General features: G+C 41.2%; 1 protein-coding gene across 1 annotated transcript in view; it reads left to right on the top strand.

Annotated features, from left to right (window-relative positions):
• The window catches only part of AGBL3 (ATP/GTP binding protein-like 3), a 103,382-nt gene that overhangs the window by 64,064 nt on the left and 23,565 nt on the right, over window positions 1-15,753 (top strand). Inside the window, 5 exon segments of the mRNA XM_006861231.1 lie at window positions 540-606; window positions 4,432-4,512; window positions 6,910-6,967; window positions 9,455-9,492; window positions 9,495-9,525. Of these exon segments, the coding sequence (XP_006861293.1) occupies window positions 540-606; window positions 4,432-4,512; window positions 6,910-6,967; window positions 9,455-9,492; window positions 9,495-9,525 (275 nt within the window).

Here is a 15,753-nt window from a genome sequence, read left to right on the forward strand (position 1 = left end):
CACACCATGACAACAGCTATGTGCCAGGCACTACTTCCATGCTAACGATCGTAGTACTGAGTCAGACCATTGAGAACGTCACTTCTCTGAAGCTCCTTTGACATAGGACTGACTTGTCTTCTCTCTCCATGCATTCAACAAGAAGACCTCTATTTCTGTTCTGTCAGAAACAGCCAAACATCTAAACCTTTCTTTGCAACACAGCCTTCTTAGTCTTATTAATAGAACTGTTTCAATCCAATTCCAATAGGATTTTTTTTTCCAAGTAAAAGCAACAGCTGAGATTTGAAAATACTACCCAAACACTCTAGCGTAGTGGTTACGAATCGGGCTGCGAACCTTAGGGTCAGCGGTTCGAAACTACCAGCCGCTCCGAGGGAGAAAGATGAGGCTTTCTGCTCCCGTAAAAGATTTACAGCCTCGGAAGCCCTGTACAGGGTCGCTATGGGTCGGACCCGACTTGATGGCACTTAACAACAACAACAACAACCCAAACACTCTGTAAACTAAAATAAATTCTTCTTCTTCCTTTTTTGTAGCAGTCGAGGCTCTGACAGTTCAGACTCCAATGACTCCCAGTCTTACCTTCTCAAGTTAACACCTCAGGTATGGTTAACTCTTTCTGCTATAATTGATATCCTCTTCTGTAGCGTGGATTCCAACTCATAGAGACCCTCAAGGACAGAGAAGAACTACCCCTGTGGGGTTTCTGAGAAAATAAATCTTCATAGGAGCAAACAACCTCACATTTCTCCTGCAGAACAGCTGGTGGGTTCGAATCACCAACCTTTCAGTTAGCAGCTCAACGTGAAGCCCATTGGCCACCAGGCTCCTCCTTGCTTTTGGTATATAGATATTCTAAACAGGTACTTTTCTTATTGTAACTAACAATCAAACAAACAAACAAAAAAAAAACCAGTCTGCAATTGTATATTTATTGTATACGTAATTGTATACATATTAAACTATAATCATTTATTTTGTCAATTACTACTGACATAATATCAGCATTATTATGATAGGGCTTACAGTTTAGGTTTTCTACTCCCTATACAGGGTCCCTAAAAGGAGCTCTGGTAGCGTAGGTTACAAATTGGACTGCAAACCAGAAAGTCAGCAGTTCGAAACTACCAGCTGTTCCACGGGAGAAAGATAAGGCTTTCTGCTCCCGTAAAGATTTACAACCTCAGAAACCCTGTACAGGGTCTCTGTGAGTTGGAACCGACTCAACAGCACATAACAACAACATACAGGGTCGCTATGAGTCAGAACTGACTTGATGGCACTTAACAACAACAATGAGTTAGAACAGATTTGACTGGACACAACGAATACCAACATAGATATTGACAACATTTATTTAACAACTATAATTATTATTTTCTGATCATGTTCCATGTCTCTCATCATAGAATTTTCTAACCTTTAGGTTTGTTTTTTAGAAGTAATTTTATTATTGTTGTTGTTGGGAATATTATACAGCAGAGCATATACCAATGCAACAATTGCTACATGTACAATTCAGGGACATTAATTACTTTGAATTGTGCATCCCTTCTCAACCTTCTTTTTCAAAGTGTTCTTCCCCTATAAATATAAACTCACTGCTCCCCCTAAATTTCTTAGCTAATCTTTCAAATTGTCATTGTTGATTTAATCCCATACAGATGGCTCTAACATAACACAATACTCAAAGTGGGGCATCTTTAGTAATGAAGCTAAATTCTTGTTTGGCTTAAAGGAATCTTCAGGAGATGCTTTTGGTTTTGTTTCAAGATTATCTCAGGGCAACAGTTTCAGAGGCTGGTCCAACCTCAGTGACTCCAGATAATCTGGAAAATTCCATAAGAATTTGAAATTCTGTTCTGTTTTACCCCTTTTGACCAGATTCTTCTATAGACTCTTTGACCCAAATATTCAGTAAAGGTAGTCGGGCACTACTCGGTTCTGCTAGTCTCTTGGCACAGGAGGTGGCTGTTCATGGAGGCAATCCATCACACATTCCATTTCCTTTTCCTATTCTCAACTCACCTTCTTCCTTTGCTGCTCCAGACAGATAGAGACACTTGTTCAGCTCCTAGTATCTGTTCCATGGCACCGTAATAATGGCCAAGCTCTTAACACACAATATTGTGTTGGTAGTGTATTGGTATGTAGCAAAATTACTCCAAGCAGTAGCAACTTAAAGTCACAAATACTTAGTCCCTCACAGTTGATGTGGGTCCGTCTTCTGGCCATTCCTTAGCAGGATGCTTCTAACTCAAGATTTCTCTCAAGGCTGCAATGAAGATATTGACCCAGGCTGTGCATTCCTCTACAGACCGGATTAAGGAAGGATCCACTTCCAGGCTCACTCAGATGATTACTCACAAGATTCATTTCCTCACAGACTGCTAGGCTAATGGTCTTAGGTCCTCACTGGCTGTTGGCCATAGACCTTCCTCACTTCTGGCTGTACTAATTCACTAACAGATTGTTGCTTCTTCTGTCATTCCAGAGTATATTCAATATTCTTTGACAACACAAGAATTCAAATGCATTGATTATTCATTGTGCAACTTTCGAATGCATATGAGGCTTGGGTCAGGTGCACCTGAGTCCTCAAAGTAGTATCTTTGCTCTTGAACTCTTTCAAGAGGTCTTTAGCAGCAGATTTGCTTAAGGCAATAATGGCTAATGTTGGTTCCATTAGTGTTGATTGAGGAGCCAAGTACAATGAAGTTTTAACAATTTCTATCTTTCCTTTGTTTATCATGGTTTAAAGAAAATTTCATTTTCTTTACTTTGAGATGCAATCCATACTGAAGACTGTAGATATTGCTCTTCATCAGTAAATATTTCATGGCGTGTTTACTTCCAGCAAGAAAGTCTGTGTCATCTGCATATCGCAAATTGTTACCGAGTCAGCCTCTAATCCTGATGCCACATTCTTCTTTATATAATCCATCTTCTCAGATTATTTGCTCAGTATGCACATTGAATAAATTTGGTGAGTGGATACAACCCTGATGCACACCTTTCCTGATTTTAAACCATTCGAAATCCCTTTGTTCTGTTTGAACTACTGCCTCTTAGTCGATGTCCAAAAAATAAAAACTGTGAATGAGACAAAAAGAAAACCAGGGGACTTCATCAGTGTCATTTCTGTGGTCCTAAAGGAGCTCTGGTAGCTAGTGGTTACAAATCAGGCTGTGAACCTGAAGGACAGCAGTTCGAAACTACCAGCGGTTCCACAGGAGAAAGATGAGGCTTTCTGCTCCTGTTAAGATTTACAGCCTCGGAAACCCTATACAGGGTCGCTATGAGTCAGAACTGACTCCATGGCACATAACAACAACAACAAAGTCTCTAGCCAGCCTTCTTCTCTCCACCTCTCAAAGTCTCTTCTATTTGTCCAGGATTTTCAGTTGTGTTTAGAAGGAAGAATGGGGGAAATAACTGTAGCTTCTGTTTAAACAAAAATCATGCCAACCAAAGATGAATGGGGAGTTGTATTAATTTCCTAAGGTGATTGTAATGAGTTACGCCAGCTGGATTTGAACTGCTGACCCTGTGGCTAGCTATCCAGTGCCTATCCTACAGAACCACACCAGGACCCAACATTTTGACTTGTTGTGGTTGTGAAGTGCTGTTAAGTAGCTTCTGACTCATAGCAATACTATATAGGGTTTCCAAGTAGCAGATGGTGGGTTTAAACTACCACTATTGTAGTTAGCAATCCAGCAATTATCCAACTGTGTCACATCATTGTTGTTGTTAAGTGCCGTCAAGTCGGTTCCGACCCATAGCGACCCTTTACAGGGTTTCCGAGGAGCGACTGGTGAGCTTGAACCTCTGTGCTTGCAGTTCAAACGGCTTTGCAGTCTGGCACATTAACCCACAGCACCACACCAGGACTCCCACACCAGGCCTAGAGAGTCAAAAATGTTCTGAAGATGAGAGAACCTGGGAAGATTCTTACATGGCATGTTATCAACATTGACAAGGAAATGGAGCCAGGACAGTATTTTCTTAACAATTTACCCTAAAGCCCAGTTTCTAGTCAAAGTGTGGTGCTGTACAGTGTTGCTATGAGTCGGAACTGACTCGATGGCACTTAACAACACTCTGACCTGAGAGTTTCTGCTTCTCAAAACTGACTGCTCATAAAGAATCTTCAAAGGAACCTAATGCCCAGGCCCCAGACTGAAGTGTGACTTAAAGGTCACTTTAAAAATCTAGCTTCCTGAAGGTTAAAGCTTCCAAGGTCATCCCTGAGATAGCTTGGAAAAGTCACCCTAAGCTCCACGGAGTCTGGAAATCTGCATTCCAGGAGAGTTCAATCCCACTCTTCACTTCCTAGATGCAGAAATCTGAAGACAATTTTACGTGCAGATATTGTTTGGATGTTTTGATTTAATAATGATTTCAGATCTGGCTCTTTTTATCCAGGTAAAACCCAAAATATATCTAAAAACAAAGAAGGAAAGGAATTCTACTATAGCAAGTCATAAAAATGCCAGAGAACAAGAGGTAAATTTCATTCATTATTGTTGATGGTTATTGAATAAGTGATTACAAAGGACGGTAAGTTATTTCCTCTTACACTGTACCTTATTCTTCCCCCCAGAAAGAGTTCATGGTTAAACTTGTGTTCATCTTATTTATAGTTCATCTTATAAAACTACAAGAGAACTTTGAGGTCAGCTCCTAAAATGGGAGTGTCAGGCAGAGAGAAGAGTCCCACCCCCAGTTTAGGAGCCCTGAGTCAGAGATTTTGTTTCAAGATGGAGAGCGAGCAGGCCATAAAACAGATAGCTCCTAATCTCTTCCCAAAGAAAATGACCTTGTTTGTAACAGAATGTGGAGAGTTCAAACCCAAGGTTACTCTCAAAGACAGTAGCTGTTGTGATAAGAAACAATTGGGAGAAGATTGGTAGGTAGATTCATTGACACTACAGGCTAAGCTGTAGAAACAGAAAAGAGACATCTGGAAGGAGCCCATCTGAGGTCAGAACAAATCTCCAACACTAACCTCTTGAACAATCTTTTCAAGTGAGCATTCATTTGATTCAATTAGTCTATACACTAGATCAATCAGTGGTACTTGATAGTCACACTGGGTGTAGGTTAGTTTCCATCTCCACTGACAATGTCTGAGTGACCTAGTTTCTCCTCATCTTCAAAAACATTTGGTGTTATCACTTTTTTTTTATTTTTTTTCAGCCATTCTAATTGGTGTGTCATGTTATCTCAAGGTAGTTTTCAGTCCTGGTGTGGTGCTGTGGGTTAATGTACTAGACTGCAAGTTCCGTTTGAACCACAAGGTCAGCAGTTCAAACTCACCAGCTGCTTCTTGGAAACCCTATACAGGGTCGCTATGGGTCACACGCGACTCAACAGCACTTAACAACAACAACTAACCATGACTAAACATGTTGAACATCTTCTCATTTACTTATTTAACATTTATATATCTTCTTGGTGTCCAAATGTTGTTGTTGTTGTTGTTTAGTGGCCTCAAGTTGGTTCCAAATCATAGTGATCCTATATAGGGTTTCCCAGGAGTGGCCAGTGAGCTTAAATCGCTGACCTTACAGTTCAAACCAACCTTGCAGTCCAGCTAGCTCATTAACCCGCAGTGTCATACTAGGGTGTCCAAGTATGTTATATTATTTTTAACTGAAATAAGTGATATTTTGATCTGAGCAGAAAAAATATATTTTAACCTTTCCAGAAAAAACTTGCAACACCTATTTGTTCAATAAAGTATTTGTGTTTCACAACATTATTTTCCAGAACTGCATGCTGTTCTATTTAATGATCCCATAGCTTTTCAGAATCAACTCCAAAAGCCACGTCCATTGCCCGTGAGTTGATTCCAACTTATAGTGATCCTAAAGGAGCTCTGGTAGCGTAGTGGTTACGAATCGGGCTGCGAACCGGTAGGTCAGCAGTTCGAAACTACCAGCTGCTCCACGGGAGAAAGATGAGGCGATCTGCTCCCGTAAAGATTTACAGCCTCAGAAACCCTATTCAGGGTCGCTATGGGTCGAAACCGACTCGACGGCACTTAACAACAACAACACAACAGGAACCCTGGTAGCGTAGTGGGTTATGGATTAGTAGTTCAAGTCCACCAGGTGCTCTTATGGAGAAAGATGAGGCTTTCTGCTCCCATCAAGATTTACAGCCTCGGGAACCCTGTACAGAAACTGACTCCACAGCACACCACCAACAACCATGTTGTTGTTAAGTGCCATTGAGTTGGTTCCAACTCCTAGGGGACCACCCTGTAAAGGGTTTCCAAGGAGCAGCAGGTGGGTTTGAACCACCACCTTGTGGTTAGCAGTCAGTGCTTATCTTACAACACCACACCAGGACTCAATGTTTTTGTTGTTGTTAAGTGCCATCAAGTCAGTTCAGACTTGTAGCAACCCTGTAAGAGTTGCCAAAGAATGGCTGGTGGGTTTGAACTGCCTACCTTGTAGTTAGCAGTCCAGTGCTTACCCTACAGCACCACCATTAGGTTATTTTTCCTATTTCATTTTGTTTTGTTTAATGATCTCTCTGGTGCTTCTGAATTCTTCACCAAATTCCTTAGAGACCAAGTACACATCTAAGGGAAATGATTTCTGTTCACAGTTGCCCATTTTTCCATCCGTCAATGCAGGGAGACCCCAGAAACTTATGAAGGCGGGGGGGCGGGCAGAGGAAGTTGGCCAGAGCAGTGCAATATGTTATAAACATGAAATTCGCACTTACTAAGCTCACAGAAGGAAATCCTGGTGACACTATGGTTAAGCACTCAAATAATAACTGAAAGGTTGGTGGTTTGAACCTACCCAGTGGTGCCACAGGAGAACAGAGTCTTCACTCTCCTATTTAATAACATAATATTGTTTTCCTTCTGATGTGATGCTTCATTAGGTCTGCAGTAGACTCCAGTTACAGCAAAGACACAACGAATCAAATGCCCATTTGAAAGGTAAAGCTCTGCCTACATTGTCTAGTGAACATTGTTTATTAAACAAACATTTTGGGGGGCCTCGGATACAAGATTTTCACTGTGCTTGAGGCTAAAGATATTAAGAAATATGTCATGCTATTTCTGCTAAAGGGAAAAGAATCACATGAACTGACGCGGTGTTGTTCACAGTCTATGAATGTTCCCAAGGAGGCACCAAGGAAGGAGTGGCCACACACAACAGGGCTTCAAAACTTCCATTCTCTTTACATTCATTTTTTCATGAACTTTCTGAAGCTCCCTCTGTACATACAAGTGTTGGGGTGGTCCATGTATTTGAGGGATGTCTGTGATTCGAAAGGTTTTCTCCCAAAGACAGTGTATAAAGCTCTTATGGGTTTTTTTTTCCTTTTCATTTCACAAATCAGTACAGAATGAGCCCAGGAGCTATCGAGTTGAACCGACTCATAGCGACCCCATGTACAGCAGAATGAAACAATGTCCGATCCTGGGCCAACCTCACTACCGCCGCCACACTTGACGTCATCAATGATGCCACCTGGCCGATCCATCTCGTTGGGGGTCTTCCTCTTTATCTCTGACCCTCCATTTTACCCAGCATGACATCCTTCTCCAGCAACTGTTCCCTCCTGACAATATGTCCAAAGTATGAGAGAGGGAAGCTTAGCCATCCTGGCCTCCAAGGAGCACTCTGGCTGCACTTCTTCCAAAACAGATCTATTGGTTTCGAACAGAGCATGGGAACACTGAATGTTTTAAAATTGGGAAAGGTGTGCAACAAGGTTGTGTTCTTTCACCTGTATGCTGAGCAAATAATACGAGAAGCTGGATTCTATGAAGAAAAATGTGGCATCAGGATTGGAGGAAGACTCATTAACAATCTGTGATATGCAGATGATACAACCTTGCTTGCTGAAAGTGAAGAGGACTTGAAACATTTACTGATGAAAATCAAAGAGCACAGCCTTCGGTATGGATTGCATCTCAATGTCAAGAAAACAAAACTCCTCACCACTGGACCAATAAACAACATTCTTATCAATGGAGAAAAAATTGAAGTTGTCAAGGACTTCATTCTTCTTGGATCAACTATCAACACTCGCGGAAGCAGTAGTCAAGAGATCAGACGATGTATAGTTTCTCCTGAACCCTATTAAATCTAAAATTTCTCTGTAACTGTCTCTAGCATAGTGTGGTGCCAGAGGACAAGCAATGGACCACGAGGTCGGTTTGAACCGCAAGGTCATTGATTCAGACTCACCAGCGGCTCTTCAGAAACTCTATACAGGGTCGCTATGAGTCAGAACAAACTCAACAACACTTAACAGCAACAGCAACAAAGTATCATTCACATTTCGTTGAATGTTCGAGCACAGAGGAAACTTGAAAGTACCATCATCTCACCTTCTCGTTTGAACAGGATGACGAGACTTCATCTCTCTTACTTTGGACCTGTATGGAGGGACCAGTCCCTGGAGAAGGACATCATGCTTAGTCAAATAGAGGTTCAGTGAAAAAAAGAAAGACCTCCAACAAGATGGATTGGCACAGTGGCAAAAACAATGGGCTCAAAGAGCAGAGAACAGAACCCTACCCAGAGCAGCAGTGATGCCAGGGATAGAGGCAGAGATGATGACATGGGGAGATGGAGCGGCTGGGGACTTTGGACCTAGAGAGAGAGGGGGGCGGTGTGTGGATGACAGGGGGGCAGTCTTGTGGGGTATGCCCTTTGGTTGATCAATGATGCATAGAAGGGATGGTAACCATGGCAAAGAAAGTATATATGACGGGATCAATGTGAAGCTGATGTCCTCCCATGTAAACTATCACATAATTCACAATAAAGCATTCAAAAAAAAAAAAAAAAACACCAAAATAACCCAATAGGCTCAAATGTAACAATTGTGAGGATGACACAGGACCAGACAGTGTCTCCTTCTGCTGTGCAGAGGACCGCGATGAGTCAGAACCTAACATCAACAGCAAACACCTATGGGGTTATTTTCTTCCATTCTAGCTCACTGTCCTCAGTTGAGAACCTTTGAAAGACTGACTACAGTTTAAGCAAGATTTTATTTTTATCTACAATCTCTTGGCTAGTAATAAGCGACAGCAAGGTATCCCATCGTATTATTGAAGGTCAGTGTATGTGGCCACCCTCCATTAATAAACCTTTATTTTGTTTCCATTTTTTTCTATTGTATAAACAACAATGAAGAACTTTACAACTCTCTAGTTATGTGTTTTCTTAATGGTTTCTTTGAACAAAGTCCCAAAAAGGGAACTGCTGGCCCAGAGGGGCTGTGCAGTTAGTTGTAAGATATTGCTATAAAGACCCAAAACACAACAGAAATTCATCAGATTTGTGGTCTGCTTATATTCATGGTGACCTATTTCTACCTTTTTCAGAAGCATTTCTCATTTAGAAAAACATGAAGCCAAGGAATTCTTTTCATGCCTCTAATCATCTTTTACCATCTTCTCTAGATACAAAGGTACCAGAAGAGTATATATTTGTGTATTTCCCTAATCAAGACAATTCCCTAATCAAGGTTTGGGTGAGTAAAATAGGAAGCTACTAGTACGAGGTAACCACCTGCCATCGGAATGTGAACTGTAATATATGCATCTGATAAAAATGTGCATATAAGGAACTAGGAAATTCTCTTCCAATCAGATGACCCTGGAACAAAAATTTTGAAACTCAATTTTTTCTTTTCTGCTATGACTCTAGAAATGCTCAGTGTAAGCCAACAGAAATCCAGAAGTCCAAGGTGCACTGAAGGAATTGGCAAAGAGCAAGGCACCAGGAATTGATGGAATAAAAATAGAAATCTTTCAACAAAGTGAGGCGGCACAGGAGGCACTCACTCATCTCTGCCAAGAAATTTGAGAAACAAGTATCTGGCCAGCAATGGGAAGAGATCCGTATCTGTGCCCATTCCAAAGAGAGATGACCCAACAGAATACAGAAATCATCTGAAAATATTTTTAATATCACACGACAGTAAAGTTTTACTAAAGATAAGACAGAAATGTCTGCAACCATACATTGACAGAGAAATTCCAGAGGTTCAAGCTGGTTTCAGAAGAGGACATGGAATGAGGGATATCATTGCTGACGCCAGATGGATCTTGGCTGAAAGCAGAGAATACCAGAAAGATGTTTATCTGTGCTTTATTGACTACAAAAGGCCTTCAATTATGTGGGTCATGAAAAGCTATGGACAACATTGAGAATCTAAGTATGAGTATTATGGAACATTTAACTGTGCTCATGAGGAACCTGTACGTAGACCAAGGGGCAGTTGTTCGAACAGAACATGGGAACACTGAATGATTTCAAATTAGGAAAAGTGTACAACAGGGTTGTATTCTTTCACCATACTTATTCAACCTGTATGCTGAGCAAATAACCTGAGAAGCTTAGTTATATGAAGAAAAATGTGGCATCAGGATTGGAGGAAGACTCGTTAACAACCTGCGATATGCAGATGATACAACCTTGCTTGCTGAAAATGAACAGGACTTAAAACATTTACTGATGAAGATCAAAGACCATAGCCTTTGGTATGGATTGCATCTCAATGTAAAGAAAACTAAAATCCTCACCACTAGACCAATAAAAACATTTGTGTCAATGGAAAAAAGGTTGAAGTTGACAAAGACTTCATTCTTCTTGGATCAACTATCAACACTCATGGAAGCAGCAGCCAAGAAATAAAACGACGTATTGCATTAGGCAAATCTGCTGCACAAGATCTTTTTAAAGAACAAAACCTTTTATTGAGAGAAGAGATGTCAGTTTGAGGACTAAGGTACACCTGACCCAAGACATGGTATTTTCTTTTCTTTTTTTTTCAATGTTTTATTATGAATTATGTGATAGTTTACATGGGAGAACATTAGCTTTATTTACATTCATCCTATCGTATACCGTTTCATTGCCATGGTTAAAAATCCCCTCCATGCATCATCAACCAACCAAAGGGTATACACTACAAGCCTGCCCACCGGTCGTCAGCACACAGCCCCTCTCCCTTTCTGGGGCTAGAGTCCCCAGACGCTCCATCTCTCCATGTCATCGTCGATCTGCCTCCATCTCTGGTGTCTCTGTTTCTCTGGGTAGAGTCCCACACTTCGCTCTTCTCCCTTGATGGTCCCCGGGACCTCTGCTCCTACACTGCAAAGTTAACCAACCCCATCCTTTTGCTACAAGACATCTTACCTTTACATTTCCAACCCTCACAGTCATTCCTGATAACAGTTATTCACTATCATACCACAAGAGTCCTATCCCCATCTCCTTTCATCAGCCCCACCCAGACAGATTGGATGCTTCTCAGTGATTCTACCTTCCTCTGCACCCTCTGGATCTAGACTCCCTCTTGAAAGCTTGTAAGCCAGTCACTTCTTACCTTTGTAAACTCACCCCCCAATTTTGGGTAGCCCATCCCTATCTACCCTGTGTTTTGAGGGGGTGGGAATGATCCTCGCTGTAAAGATTTGTTTCCTCTTTTGAGCTACTGCATCCATAGGTGTAGGTCAAGTTCATCAAATTGTATCAGATTACTCTTTTTTTCCTCTCCTTTCTTCTTCTAGTTGAGTTCTGATCATCCAGCCATTGAAGCCAAGTCAAGTGAGTATTATCTGCAAGTGTGGGTGTTCTTATGCATATCCCCTCACTTCTTATCAGCTGGATGCTTCACTCTCTGCTCTAGTCCTCTGTGGCTATGTCACTCTCTCTGGGCCCAGGAGTCCCCAGATCTTGCCACACTGCTGGCCAACCAGGTCTCCACCTGGGTTTACAGGAGTCTATTGAATGTGGTAAGGCTTAGCTCACAGCTTCATTGCTGTTTTTTCCTCACTTCCCCTTGCTGGAGACCAATGTGGTCACCAGTCAGAGTGCGTGTCTGCTGGTGTATTCCCCTTGAGTGTTAATCTTAGAAGGGGGTTTGCCCTGAGGAGAACCGACCACTTGCCTTGATGTCTCCTGGGCGAGCAACTTGCTTGTTCTTATAGTAGTCAGTCAGACTGCCGTTACTGTTTTGTGTGTGTGTGTGTGTGTGTGTTTCCTGTAGGTCTTTCTTTCAAGAAGTATCTTCTAGCTGCTCCAGGCTGATTTGCTTGTCCTTTCAAGTGGAAATTTCCCACCTCAGAAGATTCTGGATGGGGTTCAGAATTCCACCTATGATCTTATGCAATGCAGAGGCTCCACAGGAAGCCTCCTTCACTGGGCAAGTTGTAGCCCATTTTAGGTATTCCAGTCAGTAGTAGTCCTGGTGTGGCACTGTGGGTTAATGCACCAGACTGCAAAGCCATTTGAACTGTAAGGTTGGTGGTTCAAGTTCATCAGCTACTCCTCAGAAACCCTATACAGGGTCGCTATGTGTTGGAACCAACTCAACGGCACGTAACAACAACAACAACAATCAGTTATAGGCAGAATACAGACTTACAAGCTTCCTATGGTGACATTTATGGCTATTCCTTTCTCTCTCTCTCAAGTGTCTATTTTACAATGGTATACAAGGAAAACCAAGATTCAAAAGACATCCAAGCATCTTAACATTATTTCCCCCCTTTTATCCATTCAAACCATGCCTCAGTCCCTGCATCCCAGAGCCCTAATGTTCCAAGGTTGTACATACATCATTATTTACCTCTGTCCCACTTAGCCCATGCAAACCTGCCTAACTGAGCTCCCATCTGCCTTGTTCTTCCATTCCCCTCCCCCTTCTTGTGTATTACCTCCCTCCCCAGCACCTAAACTATCCTTTAAGACATGGTATTTTCAATAACCTCATATACATGCAAAAGTTGGACAGTGAATAAGGAAAATCGTAGAAGAATTGATGCATTTGAGTTATGGTGTTTGAGGAGAATACTGAAAATACCATGGGCTGCCAAAAGAACCAACAGATCTGTGTTGGAAAAAGTGAAGCCAGAGTGCTCCTTGAAGGCCAGGATGGCCAGACTTCTTCACTCATACTTTGGGCATATTGTCAGGAGGGACCAGTCACTGGAGAAGGATATCATGTTTGGTGAGGTGGACGGTCAGAGAAAAAGAGCGAAACCCCTAGCGAGATGGATTGGTACAGTGGCAGCATCAGTGGATTCAAGCGTGGCAACAGTAGCGAGGTTGGCCCAGTACCGGGCAGTGCTTCATTCTGTTGTGCATAGGGTCACTATGAGTCAGTATGAACTCGATGGCACCTAACAACAACAACAGCTTACTTAGGCTAAATAAAAAGCATTCATCTCATTGTTCTTGTATTCCCATCTCACTGAATCTTAAAGCACAGAAGAACATTGAAAGTACTCTCAAATCACTTCCATAGTATACAATGCATGGTACTAGCTATATGTCAGATGAGTCCAAAATGACCATATACAGAGAGCTAGCAACATGGCAGAGTAGTGCATCATTTCCATATACAGAGTTCAAGCTGCATGGCAGATGATTCCAAAGTGTTCATATACTGAGAGCTTTTGTTGGACTACATTTGTTGATAAGTTGTGTGTTCCATTGGACATACACAGAGGACTGCAACCCCATAAGACAGAGTACCACCAGGTCCATGGTTCGAGCCTACCAGCCGCTCTGAGGCAAAAAGATGTCTGCTCCCACAAAGATGTACAGTCTCGCCATCCTCACTTCCAAGGAGTATTCCCACTGCACATCTTCCAAAACAGATTTGCTTGTTCTTTTGGCAGCCCATGGTATTTTCAATATTCTTCTCCAGCACCAAAATTCAGAACACCGGTTTCTCTCTGATCTTCCTTATTCATATCCAGGTTTCAGATACATATGAGGCCATTGAAAATACCTTTGCTTGGGTTGGGCACAGATGATATCTTTGCTCTTTAACCCTTTAAAGAGCTCTTTTACAACAGATTTGTCTACTGCAGTATGGCATTTTATTTTTAACTGCTGTTTCCAGCAATATTGATTGCGGAGTGAAATAAAATGAAATATTTGACAACTTAAATCTTTTCTCCATTTATCACGATGTTATTTATTGGTCCAGTTATGAGGATTTTTGTTTTCTTTACATTGAGATGCAACCCATGGTGAAGTCCATTTTCTTTGATCTACATCAGTAAGTACTTCAAGTCCTCTTAGCCCATAGAATCCTTCAGTATTGAAACTGGAGGCTTGAATTTTTATTTCAGTTCTTTCAACTTGAGAATTGCTGAGCATGTTCTTCCCTTCTGGTTTTCTAACTCCAAGTCTTTGCACATTTCATAATAATACTTGACTTTGTCTTCTCCAGCTGCCCTTTGAAATTTCTGTTCAACAATTTTCATCATTTCTTCTAGTTACTTTTTAACTTCTTTATGCTGAGCAGCAAGTTTCAGAGTCTTTTCTAAGACCCATTTTTTGGTCTTTTCTTTTCTTTTTTTCCTGGCTTTTTAATGACCTTTTTTTTCTTCATGAAAAAAATGTTCTTGATGTCATCCCACAACTCTTTGGTCATTAGTGCTGATGCACATAATCTGATCTTGAGATGGTCTCTAAATTCAGATGAGGTATTCTTAAATTCCTGTATGTTCATGTGCTGGACTGCAAAGTTGATTTCAACTGCTAGGTCAGTGTTTCAAGCTCACCAGCTGCTCCTCAGGAACCCTATACAGGGTCACTATGGGTCAGAATTGACTCAACAGCACTTGGCAACAACAACAATTCTTCAGGTCGTATTTTGGCTCTTGTGGACTGTCTTCATTTTCCTCAGTTTCTGGCTGAACTTGCACAAAAGCAATTGATGATCTCTTCCACAGTCTGCCCTGAGCTTGTTTTGGATGGTGATATTATGCTTCCCCATCATTTTTCCCACAGATGCAGTCAATGTTGTTCCTGTGTGACCCATTGTTGAAAAATGTGTTTAAAATGAAAAAGTCACTGGTCTTGCAAAATTCTATCTTACAATCTCCAACATAATGGCTATCACCAAGACCATATTTTCCAACTACTGATCCTTCCTCTGTTTCCAACTTTCACATTCCATCCACCAGTAATTATCAATTTATCTTGATTGACTATTTGAACAATTTCAAATGGAAGAAATTGGTTGGATTCTTCTATTTCATCATCACTGGCGTTAGTATTGATACAGGAATTTGAATAATAGTGGTAGTAACAGGTCTCCTTGTAGGCATATAGATATTATCTTATCACAAACAGTGTTGTATTTCAAGATCTTGAAATGCTCTTTTTGATGATGAATGTGACATTATTTCTCTTCAATATGTCATTCTTGGCATAGTAAACTATATATGATTATCTGATTCACAATGTCCAATATCAGTCCATTTTAGCTCCTGAATGCCTAGGGTATAGTTTATGTGTTACATTTCATTTTTGGTGACTTCCAATCTTCCTGGTCTCATACTTCATACAGTCCACATTCAGTGGATGTTTATAGCTGCTCCTTCTTATTTTGAGTTGTGCTGTATTGCCAAAACCTTCGCTCCATCTACATCATTAAGATGAACTCTACTTTGAGGAGGTAACTCTTCCCCAGCCGTATCTTGAGTGCTTTCCACTTTCCGGATGAATATCAGACAATGTTCTGATGTGTGGCTAACCATCCAGAAGTTGTCTGTCTTAGTCTGGAATCTGTCCACCAAGGCTGCTCTTCCTGGTATTTAAGATACCGGTGGAACAGCACTTGTGTTTGATATGTGGGCAAAGACAGGTGCAAAAATAAATCCTCTCTTACAACATGGAACTCATTGTTCAGTATGAGTTTTGAAACTGAAAAGAAGGGACATACATAATTTTT

This window comes from Chrysochloris asiatica, unplaced genomic scaffold (genome assembly GCF_000296735.1).
Source record: "Chrysochloris asiatica unplaced genomic scaffold, ChrAsi1.0 scaffold00041, whole genome shotgun sequence".
NCBI lineage: Eukaryota > Metazoa > Chordata > Mammalia > Afrosoricida > Chrysochloridae > Chrysochloris > Chrysochloris asiatica.